At 48.9% G+C, this 27,401-nt stretch overlaps 1 protein-coding gene across 1 annotated transcript in view; it reads left to right on the top strand.

Moving 5' to 3' along the window:
* The window catches only part of LOC106565730 (contactin-3), a 92,148-nt gene that overhangs the window by 16,797 nt on the left and 47,950 nt on the right, over positions 1-27,401 (top strand). Inside the window, exons 2-3 of the mRNA XM_014133161.3 lie at positions 4,557-4,692; positions 6,464-6,599. Of these exons, the coding sequence (XP_013988636.1) occupies positions 4,638-4,692; positions 6,464-6,599 (191 nt within the window). The 5' untranslated portion in view covers positions 4,557-4,637. The remainder of the gene's footprint in view (positions 1-4,556; positions 4,693-6,463; positions 6,600-27,401) is intronic.

The following is a 27,401-nucleotide window of genomic DNA, read 5'->3' as shown; positions in this document are numbered from 1 at the left end:
TGCTGCCAATTACTGGAACGAACTACAAAAATCACTGAAACTGGAGACACTTATCTCCCTCACTAGCTTTAAGCACCAGCTGTCAGAGCAGCTCACAGATCACTACACCTGTACATAGCCCATCTGTAAATAGCCCAACCAACTACCTCATCCCCTACTGTATGCATTTATTTATCTTGCTCCTTTGCACCCTAATATTTCTACTTTGCACATTAATCTACTGCACATCTACCATTCCAGTGTTTAATTGCTATATTGTAATTACTTTGCCACCATGGCCTATTTATTGGCTTATCTCCCTTATCTTATCTCATTTGCACACATTGTATATAGACTTGTTTTTCTACTGTATTATTCACTGTATGTTTGTTTACTCCATGTGTAACTCTGTGTTGTTGTATGTGTCGAACTGCTTTGCTTTATCTTGGCCAGGTCGCAGATGTAAATGAGAACTTGTTCTCAACTTGCCTACCTGGTTAAATAAAGGTGAAATAAATAAAAAAAAATACAAAATTCCTATCGTGCTATTTCGCTTTTGAATTCTGACAGTAAGGTTGTTTGTAAAGCACTTGCGAGGAGGTTGGAGGGTTTTCTCCCAGATGTGGTGGGTAGAGACCAAAATCCTTCAAGATCATGAAGGATTTCATAATGTTAGGAGAGTGCTAAATGTTCTACATGCTAAAATTGGGTTGTCAGACACTGCGATCCTGTCATTGGAGGCAGACAAGGCCTTCGACAGGGTTGAGTGGCCCTACCTCTTTGAAGTATTAACTCTTTTTGGTTGTGGTGAGAGCTTTTGTAAATGGATAAAGATACTACACTGCTCAAAAAATAAAGGGAACACTAAAATAACACATCCTAGATCTGAATGAATGAAATAATCTTATTAAATTCTTTTTTCTTTACATAGTTGAATGTGCTGACAACAAAATCACACAAAAATAATCAATGGAAATCCAATTTATCAACCCATGGATGTCTGGATTTGGAGTCACACTCAAAATTAAAGTGGAAAACCACACTACAGGCTGATCCAACTTTGATGTAATGTCCTTAAAACAAGTCAAAATGAGGCTCAGTAGTGTGTGTGGCCTCCACGTGCCTGTATGACCTCCCTACAATGCCTGGGCATGCTCCTGATGAGGTGGTGGATGGTCTCCTAAGGGATCTCCTCCCAGACCTGGACTAAAGCATCCGCCAACTCCTGGACAGTCTGTGGTGCAACGTGGCGTTGGTGGATGGAGCGAGACATGATGTCCCAGATGTGCTCAATTGGATTCAGGTCTGGGGAACGGGCGGGCCAGTCCATAGCATCAATGCCTTCCTCTTGCAGGAACTGCTGACACACTCCAGCCACATGAGGTCTAGCATTGTCTTGCATTAGGAGGAACCCAGGGCCAACCGCACCAGCATATGGTCTCACAAGGGGTCTGAGGATCTCAGCTCGGTACCTACTGGCAGTCAGGCTACCTCTGGCGAGCACATGGAGGGCTGTGCGGCCCCCCAAAGAAATGCCACCCCACACCATGACTGACCCACCGCCAAACCGGTCATGCTGGAGGATGTTGCAGGCAGCAGAACGTTCTCCACGGCGTCTCCAGACTGTCACGTCTGTCACATGTGCTCAGTGTGAACCTGCTTTCATCTGTGAAGAGCACAGGGCGCCAGTGGCGAATTTGCCAATCTTGGTGTTCTCTGGCAAATGCCAAACGTCCTGCACGGTGTTGGGCTGTAAGCACAACCCCCACCTGTGGACGTCGGGCCCTTATACCACCCTCATGGAGTCTGTTTCTGACCGTTTGAGCACAAGAGCTGCTGGCAAAATGCACTAAAGTGCTGTTTGAATGAATGCTTACGAGCCAGCTGCTGCCTACCACCGCTCAGTCAGACTGCTCTATCAAATCATAGACTTAATTATAACATAATAACACACAGAAATACGAGCCTTTGGTCATTAATATGGTCGAATCCGGAAACTATAATCTCGAAAACAAAAAGTTTTTCCTTTCAGTAAAATATGGAAACGTTCCGTATTTTATCTAACGGGTGGCATCCCTAAATATTCCTGTTACATTGTACAACCTTCAATGTTATGTCATAATTACGTAAAATTCTGGCAAATTAGTTCGCAACGAGCCAGGCGGCCCAAACTGTTGCATATACCTTGACTCTGCGTGCAATGAACGCAAGAGAAATGACGCAATTTCACCTGGTTAATATTGCTTGCTAACCTGGATTTCTTTTAGCTAAATATGCAGGTTTAAAAATATATACTTCTGTGTATTGATTTTAAGAAATGCATTAATGTTAATGGTTAGGTACAGTCGTGCAACGATTGTGCTTTTTTCGCAAATGTGCTTTTGTTTTAAATCATCCCCCGTTTGGCGAAGTCGGCTGTCTTTGTTAGGAAGAAATAGTCTTCACTGTTCGTAACGAGCCAGGCGGCCCAAACTGCTGCATATACCCTGACTCTGTTGCAAGAGAAGTGACACATTTTCCCTAGTTAAAAGAAATTCATGTTAGCAGGCAATATTAACTAAATATGCAGGTTTAAAAATATAAACTTGTGTATTGATTTTAAGAAAGGCATTGATGTTTATGGTTGAAGCAACATGTACCTAAGCAATTATATGCAACGCAGGACAGGCTAGATAAACTAGTAATATCATCAACCATGTGTAGTTAACTAGTGATTATGATTGATTGATTGTTTTTTATAAGATAAGTTTAATGCTAGCTAGCAACTTACCTTGGCTTCTTACTGCATTCGCATAACAGGCAGATCTCCTCGTGGAGTGCAATGTAAAGCAGGTGGTTAGAGGGTTGGACTAGTTAACCGTAAGGTTGCAAGATTGAATCCCCGAGCTGACAAGGTAAAAATCTGTCGTTCTGCCCCTGAACAACCCACCGTTCCTAGGCCGTCATTGAAAATAAGAATGTGTTCTTAACTGACTTGCCTAGTTAAATAAAGGTGTAAAAAATGTTATAAAAAAAATATCGCCCAAATCGGCGATCCAAAATTAGCGATTTCCGATTGTTATGAAAACTTGAAATCGGCCCTAATTAATCGGCCATTCCGATTAATAGGTCGACCTCTACTACAAGGGTAATCATTCTAAAGGGACTCTGTTTCATTGTGGGACTGTGAGAAAATTCAAGGTTTTTGGAAGGAGGTATCACATATGATATCCCAAATAGTATTGGTAAAATTGGCTCTCCATCCCAAAGTGTTTATCCTGGGGTTGTACCCAATCAATCATCATCTAAAGAACCAAGTTCAAACACTTATAGATATGTGCTTGTTGCAAGCAAAATGCTTGATAGCTCTTGCCTGGAAAAGTGTGAACAGGCCTAATATTGCCCAATGGCTTAGGGAAATGTCGTCTTGCCTAACAATGGAAAAGATAACATATACGGTTAAAGGTAAACAAGACACTTTTGAAGAGGTTTGGGGACCATTTTTGGATTTGGTTGAGCAGAGCAATGTGTGTGACATATTGGCTAATGAAGGGAACTCTGGGTAGTGTACTATTCCTTCGAAGAGTTCAGTTTCTGCACAGAGGATTCGGTTGAGCCAGACTCTAGCATATTGTATAGAGCTGAAATTCTACCCTTACCATTACAATTGGTTGAGATTGTATTTTTGTAAAATGGACAGAAAGGGTTCTGTTAGGTTTTGGTTTTGTGCATGTGGGGTTGTGGTGAGAGATATCCGATTGGCTTGTGGCGCTGTGTTTCATCTAAAATTTGTCCCAATTATGTTCTATCCTATTGGATCAGACCACTGTAAAATGTAATTTTGGTGGTTTTATGCTTCTGTAACACTTTTGTTTTGTCTTAGTTGTTTCATCATTTTTATTTTTTATTTTTTTGTTTCTGTTAACTTTTGATGTGTTTTTTGCTATAATTTTTTTTCATGTAATATTTCTGCTTATATATGTGTTGTTAAAGAAAAATCTATAAATGTATTGTTAAATAAAAACATTTAAAAAAACAATATCCCACCTCTGCAAAAATGGGATACATATTGCGAGAATAAACCTTTTTTTCTGCTAGTCAAAGGAGATACGGAAGATCGGTAGTGTTTTGAAAGGAACATTTATCTACAGCATTTATTCACAAATGAGTAGGTTGAATGACCACCTAAGTTTATCTCATTGTATGCTGTACCAGCTACAGTATGTGCCGCATAGTACGCTACGTATTTTTTTTTTTAATATATATGTCCTTTCTTACTTATCCGCAATTTGTCAACACTTGTATTTTACATTACGTTTAGTCATCAAAGGGCATACAGTATAATTCATAATGTAATTAATCAACCATTGCATACAGTAATGTTGTAATGTGCATGTGTTGTCCTTAGTGAGTGGATTTCATTTACACTGCTTTCACTGTTTGTTTTTTACTTCAAGTCTTCTAAAAACTATTGAAGAATAAAGAACATAAATAGTGCAACTTTTGCAATACTGGAATCATGTTCTGTTGTTGAATGCTTGTCATATTTGCCTCAAAATGTCTTATTTGAACTATTTCTATAATTACTTTCCCCTTAGATTAAGATTCTCGTAATCAAGGGAGAGCATTCCATTCACAAGCAATTGGATGAGAGTCGTATTTGCCCTTGGCAACTGAAGATGATGTTACTATGGAAACGACTTCTGCTACTGTCAATCATTGGTTGCCTTGCCGGTAAGATGTTCTACTACACATTTTATTCATGAAGAGGTATTTACAGTTATCATTCTACAAGTTCCTAATCCTGTATGATTTTCCATCAGTGGGATGATTCATGTTTATATTAACGTTGTTACTTGCAAAATGTAAGTAGGCCTTATTGCTCTTTTTGTTACAAATGAGAAACTGGTATACCTTTTTGGCAAGTTTACTGCAATACCGCTCAATGGAGCACTGATAGTTTGAAGTTGACAGTATGACACTGATGTGTGTGCCCTATGTTGTCTATTTGGTCTCATATGGAAATGTAAGAGATCTCATCCTTATGGTGTTGCCTACATCATCTTAAAGTGCTGTATGCATTCCCCCGGATTTGGCTTGACAGCGCGCTATGAACTAAAATGAACCATTCTATGCACTGACTACACAATTCTACAGATTCTGTATTGCATTACTTTAGATGGCAGGCAGATTCCAAGCCTAGTATTTGCAACCAACCATATTATATTTTATACAGACAAGGTTAAATTGATTAAAATTCAGTTTTTCATTTACGCTACTTCCCCTGTTGCCCTTCAGCCATCCCTTGGGCAGCCTACTGCATTTGCACCTCCAGGGACATCTGGGATTCCATTCCTTTTTTTTTCATTGTTTTAAAGTGTGCAAATGACATTGCAAATCCCAATGTAAGTCATTTTAATTGTTTTGACATAGCTTATAGGTAATTCACACCTATTTCTCAAAGGAAGGCGGTGTAGACTAAATCAGCATAGCTAATATACCCATCAAACTTAGCATGTGACTTTAATATCTATGGGACTCAGTAAAATGGTTCCTGGGGAAGGCAGCACTGCAGGCACTAGGGTTGTATGTGAAAAAGTCCAGAGGATATTGAGATAAATCAACCTCACTAGGTATTACATGTCTAAATGATGTTGAAATCGTTCCTTACATTTTAAGAAGTAAGGGCCGCTGCACACTGGGAATCCAATGTTCTTCAATAAGTATACTGTCTTATAGGAGAGATTGATGCAGCAGGGTTTGGAGACATCGCCCTCGAATGGCCAAAAAGTTGAAAGTGTTGAGTTATTGATTGGCCACTTTTGATGGACTGCACTCTTCCGATTGATGCAGCATTCCATCAACTAATCGAATGTGTAGACTTTAAGGGTCTCAACAATCAACACAAGTATCCGAAACATAAGGTCTTAGGCTACCAATAAAAACGTCCAAAATATTTTGAGGTTTGCACAGTGATGTAACACTAACAAAGCGGGAGAGATTTGTTGGTTATCATAAATTGTCTTGCTTCCAAATGGATTCACACAGGTTCAAGCATGTGACTGACGTTTCAACGGCACATGAAGTCTCCATGGTTTTTGCACTGCTCAGATGCTTTTTGTAGTGCCAACATTGAATTAGTTCTGCCAACAAGAAGGTTTTTCATGGATAAACTATCAGAATTATCGGGGTTAGTAGCATACTATTTCATAAAATAATGGTTTCCTTATCTCTCGTCAAAATCAAATATTCTAATGGCCCCGTCGCTCTTGTACAGTGTATTACCATCTTGTAATCAAAGACATGGTTTTCAAATGTGTCATCAATTTTTGTCACCTCTGTTGGTGAGTGCTGGCGTGTCAGGATTCGCGAGTTTTCACCCTCTACCTGTTTGTTCAGACTAATTTGTTATCCTTAGATGTTAGATGACTGAAATGTCACACATTGACGAAAGCCAATTGTTTAACGCCTGAGTATCACTGCCTGTGTTTCTTATGTTCTCCAGCTCATGCACAAGATGTCCTGTTTCAAGGGCCAAGATGGAGGACAGAGCCCAGTGACCTCATTCTCCCCAACAACTCCCCTGACCAGGAAGCCACCATTACATGTGAGGCAGAGGGGAAACCCTCCCCAGAGTACAGGTAATGGATTCCATCTATTTACAATATTATTCCACAAGTCAGTGTGGAACTGACATTAGCAGCCATTTAACACGAAGGTTTAACCAAATCTTCAGTGTCTCTCTCTCAAGTCATTCAAACAGGATACTGATAGCATTAATTGGTATTGATTTGGAGGAGAGAGAAAAACATTGGGCTGGCCATGTTTGCAGTAGAGATACTATAACATCCAAGCCAGACAGTTAACCAGACAGAGAAAATGATTCATAGGGCATGCTCATTCCAAAACCCACAGAAACTGTAAAATAACGTACACGTTCAGCTATGATTTAGAAGGGAAGTCAGCCAACCATTAGCTTATAAATACTTCAGATATGTGAGTGTAGTTATCTTTATTACAGATTTGATTTAGGTTGCTCTTGGATTGAAGCTAATGTGTGCTGCACTGAAATCATTAGTAATGTAGGGAGATTTCAATGACTAGATTCTCTGATATCCCTCCGGTTATTCCCCGGTGGTGAGTGTGCCTGAAAATGGCAGCCCGCACTGGTTTTGTGGTAGATTGTGTTTCGTAGCTTGGTCAGCATCATGTAAATGCACAGCAAGCAGTTGAGAGAGGCAATAACCTTGTGAGTGACATTCCCTTCTTGAATGCTTACATTTCCTCTAATGCGTCTGTGCTGAAAACATGGTCTTAGAGCAGCAGCAGTGGGTATCATTATACTTGTTGTGCAAGCTGAGCGATCAAAGGATGAGCTGAACCATTACAACTTGAACTGATTGAAAAATAAGTTTAGTGTATGTGTTCCCACCATCAAACTAAACAATTGTGACTTTTAGTACTGCTCTGACTATTCAGGCTTAAGTGTTTCTGCACAGGTACAAGCATATATTGTGGTTATGAATATGTTGTTAAAATATGGCATAGTCAACTGTGACACATAAAGTGGAATAGCTCTTGCATGCTGTGAGTAAAAGCCTCTTTAGATGTTTAAGTGCAGCTCAAAAGTTTCCTGCATTAGTAAAGTAACAGCGATATGTTATCACTGGTTTAATATTGGATGGATAAAACATTAGTCATCATAAGCAATAAAACATATTATGATTGTTTTTATGCAGGCTAATAACTTACTCCACTTAAGTGTGTCTAAATGAGCTATTTCACACGATTAATGTCAATTCTAAAATCCAATCCAAGACAAATGAAAGACAGTCCACGCTTTCGTTGTGAACATAGACAGAACACAAGTCAATCAATTGAAAAGCAGGACTTCATTTTACATAAGGACTTCATTTTACGTAAGCTATTTGTAATAAAACAAAATTACTACAGAGCACAGGCCTCAGAGTAGAAGTGAGTCACTTTATTAATGAAGCAAACCCCCAAGCCTGCATCGTTTAGTCCTTGGACTCACTGCAAGAGAAGGGATCATTTGTGGCTTTATTTGGTTTGCACCAGAGTGTATGTTTGACACTGACTGTTCTTGACTTGTGTCCCCTCCGGCAAGGAGAGGAATTTTGTCTTGATGATTAAAAGCGAAACAATAATGTTTAGCAATAGGCCTACGTTTCATAACACAAAATACTCAAGACCTCAAATACCCCCAATGAACTGCCCTAGCTGTCCCTCAGAGCTGCAAATGGACAAGCTTTGACCTCCCACGATTCTGCAGGAACGCATCAACTAATATTACACAGTTTCTTGTCAAATAATACTGGAATCACAAGATCTAATGGATATTTTGTCTGGTTTTTCACATTTTCCAATTCATTTTTTACCATTAAAGCGGTGCTCTTTAGTACGGTCTTTATTTTGTATATTTCATTACCAGTCCCACCCCGCCCCACCCCAAAACGTCACACGACACCACTCCACCCCACTACACACGTCACTCAACCCCACCCCCCTACACACTTCACTTTACACGTCACACCACCCCACACATCACTCTACTCCACACCACCCCACACGTCACTCCACCCCACACCATACCACACGCCACACCACTCCACACGTCACTCTACACTCCACCCCACTCCACACGTCACTCTACACGTCACACCACCCCACACGTCAATCCACCACACACCACACCACCCCACACGTCACTCCACCCCACACCATACGTCACACCACTCCACTCCACCCCACATGTAACTCCACCCCACCCCACATGTCACTCCACTCCACACCACCACACATGTAGAAAGAACGGCCAAAGAGGGCGGTGTTGCAATCTACTGCAGAGATAGCCTGCAGAGTTCTGTCCTACTATCCAGGTCTGTACCCAAACAATTTGAACTTCTACTTTTAAAAATCCATCTCTCTAAAAACAAGTCTCTCACCGTTGCCGCCTGCTATAGACCACCCTCTGCCCCCAGCTGTACCCTGGACACCATATGTGAACTGATTGCCCCCCATCTATCTTCAGAGCTTGTGCTGCTAGGTGACCTAAACTGGGACATGCTTAACACCCCAGCCATCCTACAATCTAAGCTTGATGCCCTCAATCTCACACAAATGATCAATGAACCTACCAGGTACCACCCCAAAGCCGTAAACACGGGCACCCTCATAGATATATTTCTAACCAACTTGCCCTCTAAATACACCTCTGCTGTTTTCAACCAAGATCTCAGCGATCACTGCCTCATTGCTTGCATCCATAATGGGTCAGCGGTCAAACGACCTCCACTCATCACTGTCAAACGCTCCCTGAAACACTTCTGCGAGTAAGCCTTCCTAATCGACCTGGCCCGGGTATCCTGGAAGGATATTGACCTCATCCCGTCAGTAGAGGATGCCTGGTTATTTTTTTTTAAATGCCTTCCTCACCATCTTAAATAAGCATGCCCCATTACAGAAATTTAGAACCAGGAACAGGTATAGCCCTTGGTTCTCTCCAGACCTGACTGCCCTTAACCAACACAAAAATATCCTGTGGCATTCTGCATTAGCATCGAACAGCCCCCGTGATATGCAACTTTTCAGGGAAGTTAGAAACCAATATACACAGGCAATTAGAAAAGCCAAGGCTAGCTTTTTCAAGCAGAAATTAGCTTCCTGCAACACAAACTCAAAAAGGTTCTGGGACACTGTAAAGTCCATGGAGAATAAGAACACCTCCTCCCAGCTGCCCACTGCACTGAGGATAGGAAACTCTGTCACCACCGATAAATCCACTATAATTGAGAATTTCAATAAGCATTTTTCTACGGCTTGCCATGCTTTCCACCTGGCTACCCCTACCACGGTCAACAGCACTGCACCCCCCACAGCTACTCGCCCAAGCCTTCCACATTTCTCCTTCTCCCAAATCCATTCAGCTGATGTTCTGAAAGAGCTGCAAAATCTGGACCCCTACAAATCAGCCGGGCTAGACAATCTGGACCCTTTCTTTCAAAAATTATCTGCCGAAATTGTTGCAACCCCTATTACTAGCCTGTTCAACCTCTCATTCGTGTTGTTTGAGATTCCCAAAGATTGGAAAGCAGCTGCGGTCATCCCCCTCTTCAAAGGGGGGACACTCTTGACCCAAACTGCTACAGACCTATATCTATCCTACCCTGCCTTTCTAAGGTCTTTGAAAGCCACGTCAACAAACAGATTACCAACCATTTCGAATCCCACCGCACCTTCTCCGCTATGCAATCTGGTTTCAGAGCTGGTCATGGGTGCACCTCAGCCACGCTCAAGGTCCTAAACGATATCGTAACCGCCATCGATAAGAAACAATACTGTGCTGCCGTATTCATTGACCTGGCCAAGGATTTCGACTCTGTCAATCACCACATCCTCATCGGCAGACTCGAAAGCCTTGGTTTCTCAAATGATTGCCTCACCTGGTTCACCAACTACTTCTCTGATAGAGTTCAATGTGTCAAATCAGAGGGCCTGTTGTCCGGGCCTCTGTTAGTCTCTATGGGGGTGCCACAGGGTTCAATTCTTGGGCCAACTCTTTTCTCTGTATACATCAATGATGTTGCTCTTGCTGCTGGTGAGTCTCTGATCCATCTCTACGCAGACGACACCATTCTGTATACTTCTGTCCCTTCCTTGGACACTGTGTTAACAACCCTCCAGACGAGCTTCAATGCCATACAACTCTCCTTCCGTGGCCTCCAACTGCTCTTAAATACAAGTAAACCTAAATGCATGCTCTTCAACCGATCGCTGCCTGCACCTGCCCGCCCAGTTCTGACTTAGAATATGTGGACAACTACAAATACCTAGGTGTCTGGTTAGACTGTAAACTCTCCTTCCAGACTCACACCAAACATCTCCAATCCAAAGTTACATCTAGAATTGGCTTCCTATTTCACAACAAAGCATCCTTCACTCATGCTGCCAAACATACCCTTGTAAAACTGACCATCCTACCAATCCTCGACTTCGGCGATGTCATTTACAAAATAGCCTCCAATACCCTACTCAATAAACTGGATGCAGTCTATCACAGTGCCATCCGTTTTGTCACCAAAGGCCCATATACTACCCACCACTGCGACCTGTACGCTCTCGTTGGCTGGCCCTCGCTTCATACTCGTCGCCAAACCCACTGGCTCCAGGTCATCTACAAGACCCTGCTAGGTAAAGTCCCCCCTTATCTCCGCTCACTGGTCACCATAGCAGCACCCACCTGTAGCACGCTCTCCAGCAGGTATATCTCTCTGGTCACCCCCAAAGCCAATTCCTCCTTTGACCGTCTCTCCTTCCAGTTCTCTGCTGCCAATGACTGGAACGAACTACAAAAATCTCTGAAACTGGAAACACTTATCTCCCTCACTAGCTTTAAGCACCAGCTGTCAGAGCAGCTCACAGATCACTGCACCTGTACATAGCCCATCTATAATGTAGCCCAACCAACAACCTCTTCCCCTACTGTATTTATTTATTTTGCTCCTGTGCACCCCATCATTTCTATTTGTACTTTGCACTTTCTTCCACTACAAATCTACCATTCTAGTGTTTTACATGCTATATTGTATTTACTTTGCCACCATGGCCTTTTTTGCCTTTACCCCCCTTATCTCACCTCATTTGCTCACATTGTATACAGACTTATTTTTCTACTGTATTATTGACTGTATGTTTGTTTTACTCCATGTGTAACTCTGTGTTGTTGTATGTGTCAAACTGCTTTGCTTTATCTTGGCCAGGTCGCAATTGTAAATGAGAACTTGTTCTCAACTTGCCTGCCTGGTTAAATAAAGGTGAAATAAAAAAATTAAATAAAAATACTCCACTCCACTCACCCAACATGTTATTCAACTCCACCCCACATGTCACTCAACCCCACGTCAGTCTACTCCACCCCACATGTCACTCCACTCCATCACACGTCACTCCACCCCACCCCACATGTCACTCCACCCCACCCGACACGTCACTCCACCCTACTCCACATGTCACTCCACTCCACCCCATGTCACACCGCTCCACTCCACCCCACATGTCACTCCACTCCACCACACACCACGTCACTCCACTCCACCTCACCCCACATGTCACTCCACTCCACCTCACCCCACATGTCACTCCATTCCACCCCACGTCACTCCACCACACCCCACTTTCACTCCATCCCACCCCACCCCACACGTCACTCCACACCACTCCACTCCACTCCACCCCACATGTAACTCCACTCCACTCCACCACACGTCACACCACTCCACTCCACCCCACATGTCACTCCACCCCAGCCCACATGTCACTACACTCCACCCCACATGTCACTCCACTCCACTCCACTCCACCCAACATGTCACTCCACACCACCCCACATGTCACCCCACACCACCCCGCATGTCACTCCACCCCACATGTCACTCCACCCCACCCCGCATGTCCCTCCACACCACCCCACATGTCACCCCACACAACCCCACATCTCACCCCACACCACCCCACATGTCACCCCACACCACCCCACATGTCACCCCACACCACCCCACATGTCACTCCACTCCACCCCACATGTCACCCCACACCACCGCACATGTCACTCCATTCCACACCACCCCACATGTCACTACTTTAAACAAAACACCACATGTCACTCCACCCCACACGTCAGTCCAACCCACACCACTCCACATGTCACTCCACGTCACACAACTCCACATGTCACTTCACCCCATCCAACATGTCACTCCACACCACATGTCTCTCCACACCATCCAACATGTCACCGCACATTTCACCCCACCCGTCACTCCACTCACCCCACATGTCACTACACTCCACCCCACATGTCACTCCACTCAAACCCACTCCACACCATCCCACATGTCACTCCACCCCACAAGTCACTACACTCCACCCCACAAAACCCCACATGTCACTCCACTCCACCCCACATGTCACTCCACCCGACATGTCACTCCACCCCACACCACCCCACATGTAACTCCAACCCACCCCAGTAGTGAATGCATACATTTCATAAATTTTTTGTTTTGTACTGGGCCCCATGGGAATCGAACCCACAACCCTGGCATTGCAAACACCATGCTCTACCAACTGAGCCACAGGGAAGACCACCCCACGTGTCACTCCACACCACACGTCACTCCATTCCACCCCACATTTCATTTCACTCCACTCCACTCCCCCCCACATGTCACTCCACCCGACCCCGCATGTCAATTGACCCCACACCACCCCACATGTCACTCCACCCAACACGTCACTTCACACTACGCCACATGTCACTGCATACCAAAAAAACCCACATTTCACTCCACCCCACCCCACCCCACATCACTCCACTCCACCCCACATGTCACACCACTCCACACCACATGTCACTCCACCCCACATGTCAATCCACACCACCCCACATGTCACTCCACTCCACCCCACATGTCATTCCACTCCACACCACCCGACATGTCACTCCACTACCCCCCACATGTCACTCCACCCAACCCCACATGTCACTCCACCCCATCCCACCCCACGTCACACCACTCCACCCCACATGTCACTCCACTCCACCCCACCCCACACGTCACTCCACTCCACCCCCATTTCACTCCACTCCACCCCACATTTCATTCCACTCCAACCCACATGTCACTCCACCCCACATGTCACTCCAATCCACTCCACCCCACATGTCACTCCACCCCACCCCGCATGTCAATCGACCCCACACCACCCCACATGTCACTCCACCCAACACGTCACTTCACACCACGCCACATGTCACTGCATCCCAAACAACTCCACATTTCACTCCACCCCACCCCACATCACTCCACTCGACCCCTCATGTCACACCACGTCACTCCACCCCACATGTCACTCCACACAACCCCAAATGTCACTCCAGTCCACCCCACATGTTACTCTACTCCACTCCACTCCACCCCACATGTCACTCCACTCCACACCACCCCACATGTGACTCCACTTTACACCACCCCACATGTCACTCCACCCCACATGTCACTCCACTCCACCCCACATGTTACTCCACTCCACATTTCACTTCACTCCACCCTCATGTTACTCCACTCCACTAAACCCAACATGTCACTCCAATCCACACCACCTCACATGTCACTCCACTCCACACCAGCCCACATGTGACTCCACTCCACACCAACCCACATGTCACTCCACCCCACCCCATATGTCACACCACTCCACTCCAACCCACATGTCACTTCACCCCACCCAACACGTCACTCCACTCCAACCCACATCACTCCACTCCACCACTCATGTTTACATTACATTTACGTCATTTAGCAGACGCTCTTATCCAGAGTGACTTACAAATTGGTGCATTCACCTTATGATATCCAGTGGAACAACCACTTTACAATAGTATATTTTTTTTGTGGGGGGGTGGGGGGCTTACTTTATCCTATCCCAGGTATTCCTTAAAGAGGTGGGGTTTCAGGTGTCTCCGGAAGGTGGTGATTGACTCCGATGTCCTGGCGTCGTGAGGGAGCTTGTTCCACCATTGGGGTGCCAGAGCAGCGAACAGTTTTGACTGAGCTGAGCGGGAACTGTGCTTCTGCAGAGGTAGGGGGGCCAGCAGGCCAGAGGTGGATGAACGCAGTGCCCTTGTTTGGGTGTAGGGACTGATCAGAGCCTGAAGGAACGGAGGTGGCGTTCCCCTCACAGCTCCGTAGGCAAGCACTATGGTCTTGTAGCAGATGTGAGCTTCAACTGGAAGCCAGTGGAGTGTGCGGAGGAGCGGGGTGGCATGAGAGAACTTGGGAAGGTTGAACACCAGACGGGCTGCGGCGTTCTGGATGAGTTGTAGGGGTTTAATGGCACAGGCAGGGAGCCCAGCCAACAGCGAGTTGCAGTAATCCAGACGGGAGATGACAAGTGCCTGGATTAGGACCTGCGCCGCTTCCTGTGTAAGGCAGGGTCGTTATCTGCGAATGTTGTAGAGCATGAACCTACAGTATCGGGTCACCGCCTTGATGTTAGCGGAGGACGACAGGGTGTTGTCCAGGGTCACGCCAAGGCTCTTAGCACTCTGGGAGGAGGACACAATGGAGTTGTCAACCGTGATGACGAGATCATGGAACGGCAGTCCTTCCAAGGGAGGAAGAGCAGCTCCGTCTTGCCGAGGTTCAGCTTGAGGTGGTGATCCGTCATCCACACTGATATGTCTGCCAGACATGCAGAGATGCGATACGCCACCTGGTTATCAGAAGGGGGAAAGGAGAAGATGAATTGTGTGTCGTCTGCGTAGCAATGATAGGAGAGACCATGTGAGGATATGACAGAGCCAAGTGACTTGGTGTATAGCGAGAATAGGAGAGGGCCTAAAACTGAGCCCTGGGGGACACCAGTGGTGAGAGCACGTGGTGCGGAGACAGATTCTCGCCACGCCACCTGGTAGGAGCGACCTGTCAGGTAGGACGCAATCCAAGAATGAGCCGCGCTGAAGATGCCCAACTCGGAGAGGGTGGAGAGGAGGATCTGATGGTTCACAGTATCAAAGGCAGCAGATAGGTCGAGAAGGATGAGAGCAGAGGAGAGAGAGTTAGCTTTAGCAGTGCGGAGAGCCTCCGTGACACAGAGAAGAGCAGTCTCAGTTGAATAACCAGTCTTGAAACCTGACTGATTTGGATCAAGAAGGTCATTCTGAGAGAGATAGCAAGAGAGCTGGCCAAGGACGACATGCTCAAGAGTTTTGGAGAGAAAAGAAAGAAGGGATACTGGTCTGTAGTTGTTGACATCGGAGGGATCGAGTGTAGGTTTTTTGAGAAGGGGTGCAACTCTCGCTCTCTTGAAGACGGAAGGGACGTAGCCAGCGGTCAAGGATGAGTTCATAAGAGAGGTGAGGTAAGGGAGAAGGTCTCCGGAAATGGTCTGGAGAAGAGAGGAGGGGATATGGTCAAGCGGGCAGGTTGTTGGGCAGCCGGCAGTCACAAGTCGCAAGATTTCATCTGGAGAGAGAGGGGAGAAAGAGGTCAAAGCATAGGGTAGGGCAATGTGAGCAGGACCAGCGGTGTCATTTGACTTAACCTGTTTGGGATAGGGGGCAGTATTTTCACGGCCGGATAAAAAACATACCCGATTTAATCCGGTTACTACTCCTGCCCAAAAACTAGAATATGAATATAATTAGTAGATTTGGATAGAAAACACTCTAAAGTTTCTAAAACTGTTTGAATGGTGTCTGTGAGTATAACAGAACTCATATGGCAGGCCAAAACCCGAGAAGATTCTATACAGGAAGTGCCCTGTCTGACAATTTGTTCTCCTTCTAGGGCATCTCTATCAAAAATACAGCATCTCTGCTGTAACATGACATTTTCTAAGGATTTTATTGGCTCTCAGAAGGCGCCAGAAAGTGGAATGAGAGCTCTCCAGTCTCTGGGCGAAAAACAGCAGGGGTTTTTGTGAGTGGTCCTGCTGAGAACAATGACACTGGAGCGCGCGTGTACGAGACGAGACGAGACGAATTCTCGTGACCGCGCATCTCCAGTGTCACTGTCCCCAGGCTGACCACTCACAAACTCTCCTGCTGTTCTTCGCCCAGAGACAGCAGACACCCCATTCCACTTTCTGGCGGCTTCCACTTTCTAATGGGAGCCTTAGAAAGTGTCACGTTACAGCACAGATGCTGTATTTTTGATAGAGATGCAACAGAAGGACATCAAATTGTCAGACAGGGCACTTCCTGTATGGAATCTTCTCAGGTTTTGGCCTGCCATATGAGTTCTGTTATACTCACAGACACCATTCAAACAGTTTTAGAAAGTTTAGAGTGTTGTGTATCCAAATCTACTAATTATATGCATATTCTCATTTCTGGGCAAGAGTAGTAACCAGTTTAAATCGGGTACGTTTTTTTATCCGGCCGTGCAAATACTGCCCCCTAGCCCCAACAGGTTAAAGTCACCCAGAACTGTGAGGGGTGAGCCATCCTCAGTAAAGGAACTTATCAAGGCGTCAAGCTCATTGGATGCTTGAATGGGCTAGTGACTGTGACAGCATGGAATTCAAATGAGGAGATAGACAGATGGGTCAGGGGAGAAAGAGAGAATGTCCACTTGGGAGAGATGTGGATTCCAGTGCCACCACCCCGCTGACCAGATGCTCTCGGGGTATGGGAGAATACGTGGTCAGACGAGGAGAGAGCAGTAGGAGTAGCAGTATTTTCTGTGGTAATCCATGTTTCCGTCAGCGCCAAGAAGTCGAGGGACTGGAGGGTAGCATAGGCTGAGATGAACTCTGCCTTGCTGGCCGCAGACCGGCAGTTCCAGAGGCTGCCGGAGACCTGGAACTCCATGTGGGTCGTGCGCGCTGGAACCACCAGGTTAGAGTGGCAGCAGCCACGCGGTGTGAAGCGTTTGTATGGCCTGTGCAGAGAGTAGAGAACAGGGATAGACAGACACATAGTTGACAGGCTACAGAAGAGGCTACGCTAATGCAAAGGAGATTGGAATGACAATTAACTAAACAACTGGGGAAGCGAGAGAGCAGGGCCTCCCTCACTAACCTTTCACTGAAACACTAAAACGCTAAATTATAACTTTTCTAGCTACCACTAGAAATTAAATTGATGTAAACTACAGTGGTTCAATGTTTCCAGGAATAGGCTCAAACTTAGTTTATTCCGCTAGATAACTTGGTACAGTATTCTTCCGTGAAAACCCACCTAGTGCACCCTGTCCTATGACGCCGTAGCTAACTAGCATGCTAGCATCCTATAACACACGGTTAGCACCAATACTTGGTAACAACAAGCTACCAATGGATCATCCGTGTCTGTGTCTAGCTCATAACGCAGAAGTAATTAAATGTTGGCTAGCTCACACAAAGTCAGTCCTGCTAGCTACACAAGTGGACTACACATCTCGAATGTTCAGAAAATTAAGAAAGTTAAGCTTACTCCATGTCACACCACTCCACTCCACCCCAACCAACATGTCACACCACACTACGTCACTCAACCTCACATGTCACTCTCCACAACCCCAAATGTCACTCCACTCCAGCCCACATGTGACTCCACTCCACTCCAACCCACATGTTACTTCACCCCACCCAACATGTCACTCCACTCCACACCTCATGTCACTCCACCCCACACATCACTCCACGCCACACCACCCCACGTCACTCCACCCCACCCCAGACGTCACCCCACCCCACAGCACCCCACATGTCACTCCACCCCACACGTTACTCCACCCCACACGTCACTCCACCACACACCACCCCACATGTCACTCCACCGCACCGCACCCAACCTCACACCACTCCACTCCACCCCACATGTCACTCCACTACACCCCACCCCACATGTCACTGCACTCCACACCACCCCACATGTCACTCCTCTCCACCCCACATGTCACTCCACACCACCCTACATGTCACACAACACCACATGTCTCTCCACTCCACCCCAAGTCACACCACTCCACTCCACCCCACATGTCACTCCACACCACTCCACACCAACCCACATTTCACTCCACTCCACATGTCACTCCACCCAACCCCACACGTCAGTCCACCCCATACCACTCCACATGCAACTCCACTCCACTCCACCCCACATGTCACTCCACACCTCATGTAACTCCACCCCACCCCACATGTCAGTCCACACCTCCCCACATATCACTCCACCCCACACGTCACTCCACCCCACACCACCCCACACATCACTCCACTCCACCCCACCCCACATGTCACTGCACTCCACACCAACCCACATGTCAATCCACTCCATCCACATGTCACTCCACACCACCCCACATGTCACACAACACCACATGTCTCTCCACTCCACCCCAAGTCCACTCCACCCCACATGTCCATCCACTCCACCCCACCCCACATGTCACTTCACCCCACACGTCACTCCACCCCACACCACCCCACATGTAATTTCACCGCACCCAACGTCACACCACTCTACTCCACCCCACATGTAACTCCACTCCACACCACCCTACATGTCACACAACACCACATGTCTCTCCACTCCACCCCAAGTCACACCACTCCACTCCACCCCATATGTCACTCCACACCACTCCACACCAACCCACATTTCACTCCACTCCACATGTCACTCCACCCAACCCCACACGTCAGTCCACCCCATACCACTCCACATGCAACTCCACTCCACTCCACCCCACATGTCACTCCACCCCACACCACCCCACATGTAATTTCACCGCACCCAACGTCACACCACTCTACTCCACCCCACATGTCACTCCACTCCACCCCACCCCACTCCACCCCAAGTCACACCACTCCACTCCACCCAACATGTCACTCCACACCAACCCACATTTCACTCCACCCCACATGTCACTCCACACCACCCCACATGTCACTCCACTCCACCCCACATGTCACTCCACCCCACCCCACCCCACCCCACACGTCACTCCACCCCACTCCACCCCACATGTCACTTCACTCCACCCCACATGTCACTCCACACCACAACACCCCACATGTCACTCCACCCCACCCCACGTGTCACTCCACACCACATGTCGCTCCACCACACCCCATATGTCACTCCACACCACCCCACATGTCACTCCACACCACATGTCACTCCACTCCACTCCACACCACATGTCACTCCCCTCCACTCCACCCGACATGTAACTTCACTCCCCACCACCCCACATGTCACTCCACCCCACGTCACACTACTCCACTCCAGTCCACCCCAAATGTCACTTCACCCCATCCTACCCCAACCCACGTCACTCCACTCCACCCCACATGTCACTCCACTCCACCCCACCCCACATGTCACTCCACCCCACATGTCACTCCACTCCACCCCACCCCACATGTCACTCCACCCCACCCCGTATATCACTCGACCCCACACCACCCCACATGTCACTCCATCCAACACGTCATTTCACACCACGCCACATGTCACTCCACCCCAAACAACCCCACATTTCACTCCACCCCACCCCACATCACTCCACTCCACCCCTCATGTCACACCACACCACGTCACTCCACCTGACATGTCACTCCACACAACCCCAAATGTCACTCCACTCCACCCCACATGTTACTCCACCCCACCTCACATGTCACTCCACTCCACCCCACATGTTACTCCACTCCACATGTCACTCCACTCCACTCCACCCCACATGTGACTCCACTCCACACCACCCCACATGTCACTCGACTCCACCCCACATGTGACTCCACTCCACTCCACTCCACATGTCACTCCCCTCCACTCCACCCCACATGTTACTCCACCCCACCTCACATGTCACTCCACCCCACCCCACCCCACGTCACTCCTCTCCACCCCTCATGTCACACCACTCCACTCCACCACACATGTCACTTCACCCCACCCAAAATGTAACAACACACCACGTCACTGTACCCCACGACACTACACACAACCTCAAATGTCACTCCACTCCACCCCACATGTCATTCCACTCCACCCCACATGTCACTCCACCCCATATTTCAATCCACTCCACCCCACATGTAACTCCATTCCACACCACCCCACATGTCACTATACCCCACCCCACATGTCACACCACTCCACTTCAACCCACATGTCACTTCACCCCACCCAACATCTCACTCCACTCCACACCACATGTCACTCCACCCCACATGTCACTCCACTCCACCCCACATGTCATTCCACTCCACTCCACTCCACACCACCCCACATGTCACTCCACTACCCCCCACATGTCACTCCACCCCACCCCGCATGTCACTCCACCCCACCCCATATGTCACTCCACCCAACATGTCACTTCACACCACGCCACATGTCACTCCACCCCAAACCACCCCACATGTCAATCCACCACACCCCACGTCACACCACTCCACCCCACATGTCACTCCACTCCACCCCACATCACTCCACACCACCCACATGTCACTCCACCCCACATTTCACTTCACTCCACCCACATGTTACTCCACTCCACTAAACTCAACATGTCACTCCAATCCACACCACCCCACATGTCACCCCACCGCACATGTCACTTCACTCCTCCCCACATGTCACTCCACACCACTCCGCCCCACGTGTCACTCCACTCCACCCCACATGTCACTCCACCCCACAACACCCCACATGTCACTCCACCCCACCCCACGTGTCACTCCACACCACATGTCGCTCCACCACACCCCACATGTCACTAAACACCACCCCACATGTCACTCCACACCACATGTCACTCCACTCCACACCACATGTCACTCCCCTCCACTCCACCCGACATGTAACTTCACTCCCCACCACCCCACATGTCACTCCACCCCACATAACCCCACGTCACACTACTCCACTCCACTCCACCCCAAATGTCACTTCACCCCATCCTACCCCAACCCACGTCACTCCACTCCACCCCACCCCACATGTCACTCCACTCCACCCCACATGTCACTCCACCCCACATGTCACTCCACTCCACCCCACCCCACATGTCACTCCACCCCACCCCGCATATCACTCGACCCCACACCACCCCACATGTCACTCCATCCAACATGTCATTTCACACCACGCCACGTCACTCCACCCCAAACAACCCCACATTTCACTCCACCCCACCCCACATCATTCCACTCCACCCCTCATGTCACACCACACCACGTCACTCCACCCGACATGTCACTCCACACAACCCCAAATGTCACTCCACTCCACCCCACATGTTACTCCACCCCACCTCACATGTCACTCCACTCCACCCCACATGTTACTCCACCCCACATGTCACTCCACTCTACCCCACATGTGACTCCACTCCACTCCACATGTCACTCCCCTCCACTCCACCCCACATGTTACTCCACCCCACCTCACATGTCACTCCACCCCACCCCACCCCACCCCACGTCACTCCTCTCCACCCCTCATGTCACACCACTCCACTCCACCACACATGTCACTTCACCCCACCCAACATGTAACAACACACCACGTCACTGTACCCCACGACACTACACACAACCTCAAATGTCACTCCACTCCACCCCACATGTCATTCCACTCCACCCCACATGTCACTCCACCCCATATTTCAATCCACTCCACCCCACATGTAACTCCATTCCACACCACCCCACATGTCACTATACCCCACCCCACATGTCACACCACTCCAATTCAACCCACATGTCACTTCACCCCACCCAACATCTCACTCCACTCCACACCACATGTCACTCCACCCCACATGTCACTCCACCCCACCCCGCATGTCACTCCACCCCACCCCATATGTCACTCCACCCAACATGTCACTTCACACCACGCCACATGTCACTCCACCCCAAACCACCCCACATGTCAATCCACCACACCCCACGTCACACCACTCCACCCCACATGTCACTCCACCCCACATCACTCCACACCACCCACATGTCACTCCACCCCACATTTCACTTCACTCCACCCACATGTTACTCCACTCCACTAAACTCCACATGTCACTCCAATCCACACCACCCCACATGTCACCCCACCCCACCCCACATGTCACACCACTCCACTCCAACCCACATGTCACTTCACCCTACCCAACATGTCACTCCACCCCACGTCACTCCACTCTACCACTCATGTCACACCACTCCACTCCACCCCAACCAACATGTCACACCACACCACGTCCACTCCACCCCACGTCACTCCACACAACCCCAAATGTCACTCCACTCCACCCCACATGTGACTCCACTCCACACCGCCCCACATGTCACTCCACCCCACCCCACGTCACACCACTCCACTCCAACCCACATGTCACTTCACCCCACCCCTCATGTCACACCACACCACGTCACTCCACCCGACATGTCACTCCACACAACCCCAAATGTCACTCCACTCCACCCCACATGTTACTCCACCCCACCTCACATGTCACTCCACTCCACTCCACCCCACATGTTACTCCACTCCACATGTCACTCCACTCCACTCCACCCCACATGTGACTCCACTCCACACCACCCCACATGTCACTCCACTCCACCCCACATGTGACTCCACTCCACTCCACTCCACATGTCACTCCCCTCCACTCCACCCCATATGTTACTCCACCCCACCTCACATGTCACTCCACCCCACCCCACGTCACTCCTCTCCACCCCTCATGTCACACCACTCCACTCCACCACACATGTCACTTCACCCCACCCAACATGTAACAACACACCACGTCACTGTACCCCACGACACTACACACAACCTCAAATGTCACTCCACTCCACCCCACATGTCATTCCACTCCAACCCACATGTCACTCCACTCCATATTTCAATCCACTCCACCCCACATGTAACTCCATTCCACACCACCCCACATGTCACTATACCCCACCCCACATGTCACACCACTCCACTTCAACCCACATGTCACTTCACCCCACCCAACATCTCACTCCACTCCACACCACATGTCACTCCACCCCACATGTCACTCCACCCCACCCCGCATGTCACTCCACCCCACCCCATATGTCACTCCACCCAACATGTCACTTCACACCACGCCACATGTCACTCCACCCCAAACCACCCCACATGTCAATCCACCACACCCCACGTCACACCACTCCACCCCACATGTCACTCCACTCCACCCCACATCACTCCACACCACCCACATGTTACTCCACTCCACTAAACTCAACATGTCACTCCAATCCACACCACCCCACATATCACCCCACCCCACCCCACATGTCACACCACTCCACTCCAACCCACATGTCACTTCACCCTACCCAACATGTCACTCCACCCCACGTCACTCCACTCTACCACTCATGTCACACCACTCCACTCCACCCCAACCAACATGTCACACCACACCACACCACGTCACTCCACCCCACGTCACTCCACACAACCCCAAATGTCACTCCACTCCACCCCACATGTGACTCCACCCCACCCCGCTCCACATGTCACTCCACCCCACCCCACACAGAACTCCACCCCACCCCACCCCACCCCTCTCGACATGTCACCCCACCCTGTTCCACATGTCACTCCACCCTGCTCCACATGTCACTCCACTCCACCCCACATGTCACTCCCCTCCACTCCACCCCACATGTCACTCCACTCCACATGTCACTCCACTCCACCTCGCTCCACATGTCACTCCACCCCACCCCACCCCACGTCACACCACTCCACCCCACATGTCACTCCTCTCCACACCACATGTCACTCCACCCCACCTCACTCCACATGTCACTCCACCCCACCCCACACGGAACTCCACCCCACTCCACATCACCCCACCCCGCTCCACATGTCACTCCACCCCGCTCCACATGTCACTCCACTCCACCCCACATGTCACTCCCCTCCACTCCACCCCACGTGGCACTCCACATCACTCCACACCACCCCCAACGCACATCACTCCACCCCACCCCATCATATCACTCCACCCCATCCCACATGTCACACCTATCCACTCCACATAACACTACCCTACCCCACATGTCACTCCACCCCACCTCACATGTCAGTCCACCCCACCCCATATTTCACTCCACCCCACATCACACTTCTCCACCCCACATCACTCTACTCCACCCCACCCCACATGTCACTCCACTCCACCCCACATGTCACTCCACTCTACCTCCACATGTCACTCCACTCCACCCCGCTCCACATGTCACTCCACTCCACCCCGCTCCACATGTCACTCCACCCCACCCCACGTGTCACTCCACTCCACATCACTCCACACCACCCCACCGCACATCACTCCACCCCACCCCCTCATATCACTCCACCCCACCCCACATGTCACACCTCTCCACTCCACATAACACTCCACCCTACCCCACATGTCACTCCACCCCACCTCACATGTCACTCCACCCCACCCCATATGTTACTTCACCCCACATCACACTTCTCCACCCCACATCACTCTACTCCACCCCACACCACATGTCACTCCACCCCACCCCATCCCACCTCACCCCACATGTCACGCCACCCCACCCCACCCCACTTGTAACTACACTCCACCCTACATGTCACTCCACCCCACTCCACATGTTAATCCACCCCACCCCACATGTCATTCCACCCCACACCACCTCACATGTCACTCCACCCCACCCCATGTCACACCATTCCATTCCACATGCCACTCCACGTCACCCCACATGTCACTCCACTCCACATGTCATTCCAATTCACACCACTCCACATGTCACTCCACTCCATTCCACCCCACATATCACTCCACTCCACATGTCACTCCACTCTACCCCAAATGTCACTCCACTCCACTTTACACCACCCTACATGTCACTCCACCCCACCCCACGTCACTCTACTCCACTCCACCCCACACCACATGTCACTCCACTCCACCCCACCCCACATGTCACTCCACTCCACTCCACATGTCACTCCACCCCACCCCACATGTTTACTCCACTCCACTCTACATGTCACTCCACCCCACCCCACCCCAAATTTCACTCCACCCCACCCCCACCCCATCACACTACTCCACCCCACGTCACTCTACTCCACTCCACCCCACACCACATGTCACTTCATTCCACTTCACACCACCCTACATGTCACTCCACTCCACTCCACCCCACCCCACGTCACTCTACTCCACTCCACCCCACACCACATGTCACTCCACTCCACCCCACCCCACATGTTACTCCACTCTACATGTCACTCCACCCTACCGCACATGTCACTCCACCCCACCCCACCTCACTCCACCCCACCCCAGATGTCACTCCACCCCACCCCAAATTTCACTCCACCCCACCCTCACCCCATCACACTACTCCACCCCACGTCACTCTACTCCACTCCACTCCACCCCACACCACATGTCACTTCACTCCACCCACCCCACATGTCACTCCACCCCATCCCACATGTCGCTCCACTCTACACCTCATGTCATTCCACACCTCATGTCAAATCCTATTGTTTTATTTGTTACAACAATAGATTTTTGTCCTTGTTAGTGACCCATAATGAGCACTACTTTGGGCAGTGTGACTGTTTACTGAATGTAACGTAGAACCAAGGGCATAGTAGAACCAAGGGCATAGTGACCATTGGACAACAATAATAATTTGTTTTTGATGTTCCCTGTCTCTTAATGTGACATCAGGGAGATGTTGTTGCCGTCTCTTACTTTATAGTCTTGTACTGGAAAAATACTTACATAGTTCTCCGAGGACACATTAGGCAATTTCAGTTTCTCATTTAGTCTGGAAGCGATCACAGCGTGGAGCCAGAGGAGAAAACTTTGCATGCATCTCTTGCCCTGACAAAGTCTGTCTACTGAAATATTAATTATTCAATTTCAAATACAACCATGTTAAATGAAGATATCCAGTAATATCTGATGAGCTGTTGGTATTATTGTCTGCCAACTATCAGTGTTGAGACCAAGGGCCCTCTGCCTCCTTGCCAGCAGTGTGTTTTTTAAGGGCCAGGATTAGCTACACTACATATACAAAAGTGTGTGGACAACTCTTCAAATTTGTGGATTCTGCTCTTTCAGCCACACCCATTGCTGACAGGTGTATAAAATCGAGCACACACCGATGCAATCTCCATAGGAAAACATCGACAGTAGAATGGCCCATACTGAAAAGCTCAGTGACTATCAACGTGGCACTGTCATAGGCTGCCCGCTTTCCAACAAGTCAGTTTGTCAAATGTGTGCTCTGCTAGACCTGCACCGGTCAATTGTTAGTGCTGTTTATCGTGAAGTGGAAACAACGGCTCAGCCTTGAAGTGGTAGGCCACACAAGCTCACAGAACGGGACCACCGAGTGCAGAAGCGCATAGCGTGTGAAAATTGTCTGTCCTCGGTTGAAACACTCACAATCGAGTTCCAACCTGCCTTTGAAAGCAACGTCAGCACAATAAAGCTTGCCGCCACTGGACTTTGGAGCAATGAAACGCATTGTCTGGAGTGATCAATCACGTTTCTCCATCTGGCAGTCCGACGGACGAATCTGGGTTTCTCAGATGACAGGGGAATGCTACTTGCCCGAATGCATAGTGTAAAGTTTGGTAGTGGACAAATAATGGTCTGGTGCTGTTTTTCATGGTTTAGTCTAGGCCCTTTAGTTCCAGTGAAGGGAAATCTTAATGCTACAGCATACAATGACATTCTTGATGATTCTGTACTTCCAATTTGTGGCAACAGTTAGGGAAGGCCCTTTCCTGTTTAAGCATGACAATGCCCCCGTGCACAAAGCGAGGTCCATACAGAAATGGTTTGTCAAGATCG

The sequence above is a fragment of the Salmo salar genome, chromosome 12 (assembly GCF_965601325.2).
Source record: "Salmo salar chromosome 12, fSalSal1, whole genome shotgun sequence".
Classification (NCBI taxonomy): domain Eukaryota; kingdom Metazoa; phylum Chordata; class Actinopteri; order Salmoniformes; family Salmonidae; genus Salmo; species Salmo salar.
Note: the sequence above shows the minus strand (reverse complement) of the source record. Positions and strands in the feature narration are given on the sequence as shown.